At 31.5% G+C, this 1,941-nt stretch overlaps 1 protein-coding gene across 1 annotated transcript in view; it reads right to left on the bottom strand.

Annotated features, from left to right (window-relative positions):
* The window catches only part of SESTD1 (SEC14 and spectrin domain containing 1), a 97,575-nt gene that overhangs the window by 58,249 nt on the left and 37,385 nt on the right, over nucleotides 1-1,941 (bottom strand). Inside the window, exon 5 of the mRNA XM_011356720.2 lies at nucleotides 807-920. Within this exon, the coding sequence (XP_011355022.1) occupies nucleotides 807-920 (114 nt within the window). The remainder of the gene's footprint in view (nucleotides 1-806; nucleotides 921-1,941) is intronic.

Here is a 1,941-nt window from a genome sequence, read left to right as displayed (position 1 = left end):
GGGAAAAAAAATCACACATTTTTAAGACATTTCAAGCTACTTCATTTAAGAATTAACTAGGCTTTCTTAAACTGTTTTAGCTAAGACGTCTTGGTGACCTTTCCTCCTAACCAAAACTACACTGACATTGACTTTACTGAAAAAAGGTCCAAAACGAGTCTTAATTGTCTGCCTCTTGTAAGCAGTCCAAGGCTCTATATTCTACAGGGTAGGTGTTGGACTTTGTATCCTACAATGCTCCCACGCTTCATTCAACCAGGGTAAAGTTTAGTATCTATCAACTCTCCTACTGGGAAGCTGGTATTAACTGACTGTGGAAGAAAAAATATGACAGAATTCTTTAAATTTATATTCCATTTTAGGCCTTCTTTCTGATCCACAGTAAGATGTACTTTCACATAAGAAAAGTGTCAGAGGGAGAGAATAATGTCAACAGGAAAAGATGGATAATGGTGTTCATGTATCAAAACTAAACTAGACTCTAAAAAATAATCATGACATATCATATAAAATATGGCTTCAATTTCAAAATGTCTAGGATTTCCTAGTATTAGTTAAATGTCATCTTGGTAATGCAATAGAATATTTTGAATAAAATGTTTCTATTTATTCAAAGGCGTTAACAAGGAATCATAACTCATTAAGTATCTGAATGCCAACTATAAACTAACCATTGCTTAGGCACTAATTAAGCATTGCTTAAACACTGCTTAGTATCCAAAGTTGAACAAATAAAACACCAGCAAAATGCTATTTTTAAAGATATAACATACTTCTCTTGTTTTTGTTTAATAGAGTATATTTACCTCAAAGCCAAGTCTATCTTTTTCTTTCCAAAAACAAAAATGTGTTACTTTCTTATCCCAGAATTCATCTGGCTTCACCACACAAACAAGGGACACCTCAGCTGGAACAACATTCTACAAAATACAGAAAAATAATTACAAATTATACATGTAAAATGAATAATTTATTAAAGATATAAATTACCAGATATTTGTAATTAGGCTGAGTAAAATTAAGAGACCTTTGGAAAATAATTAAAATAATAAAGAAGAAATATTCCAAACTTCAAAACATACATGAATAAAGAAATACTTGAAAGACAAGTTGATTCAGAAAAGATTTCAAGTAAATAATGTAATACAGATAGCACACGTGAATTATTTTTATTTTACTGAAACTAACAGTAATATATATTATACAATATGTATATTAAACTGGACAATTTTTAGTTGAAAAATTATTAAATTTGGTTTTTCCATATGAAAAAATTTTTTCTAACAATCACTTTGGAGAAATTCTTCAAATAATGCAAAGTCAATCTTCTCACAAAACAAGTTTATCAGCCATTATACAAAGAAGCCAAGATTCTGCAGGATTATTAACTTGAAGAAGAGGACAAAGTTAATCTTTGACAAATACGATTTCACATTTACTAAATATGGTTATTCATATTACCTCAAGAATGGAAATTAACATTTACTGTGTTAATAAATATTCCACATATATTTTATCAGCAAGTCCCTTAAGTCTATCTTTAAAATATATCTTAAACCTGTTCATTTCTACTACCTGCACTGTTAATATCCCAAACTAGTCAGCCTTTCTAAATACCCTCTTAAAAGGTCTCACTGCTTCATGTTTTCTTATGCTCAGAATAAAATTCGAACCAAGGACTAGAAAGCCAACTAATGTGAAGTTGTATTTGTCAAAGATTAGCGCTGTCCCCTCTTAGCTCACTCCTCTACCACAGCTTTGCTGCCCTTCTTGCTGTTTCTGGAATGTAACAAGTCTGTTCCCACTTCAGGGCTTTGCCTCTGATGTTCCTTCTGTCTGGAATGTTCTTTGCCCTAAACTATGAGTGTGTCCTCAGTTTATTTAGGATTCTACTCAAATATTTCCTCTTTAGAGACCTTCCCTGACCACTCTATTAACACT

This window comes from Pteropus vampyrus, unplaced genomic scaffold (assembly GCF_000151845.1).
Source record: "Pteropus vampyrus isolate Shadow unplaced genomic scaffold, Pvam_2.0 Scaffold2, whole genome shotgun sequence".
Lineage (NCBI taxonomy): Eukaryota > Metazoa > Chordata > Mammalia > Chiroptera > Pteropodidae > Pteropus > Pteropus vampyrus.
This window is presented reverse-complemented; position numbering and strand designations above follow the sequence as displayed.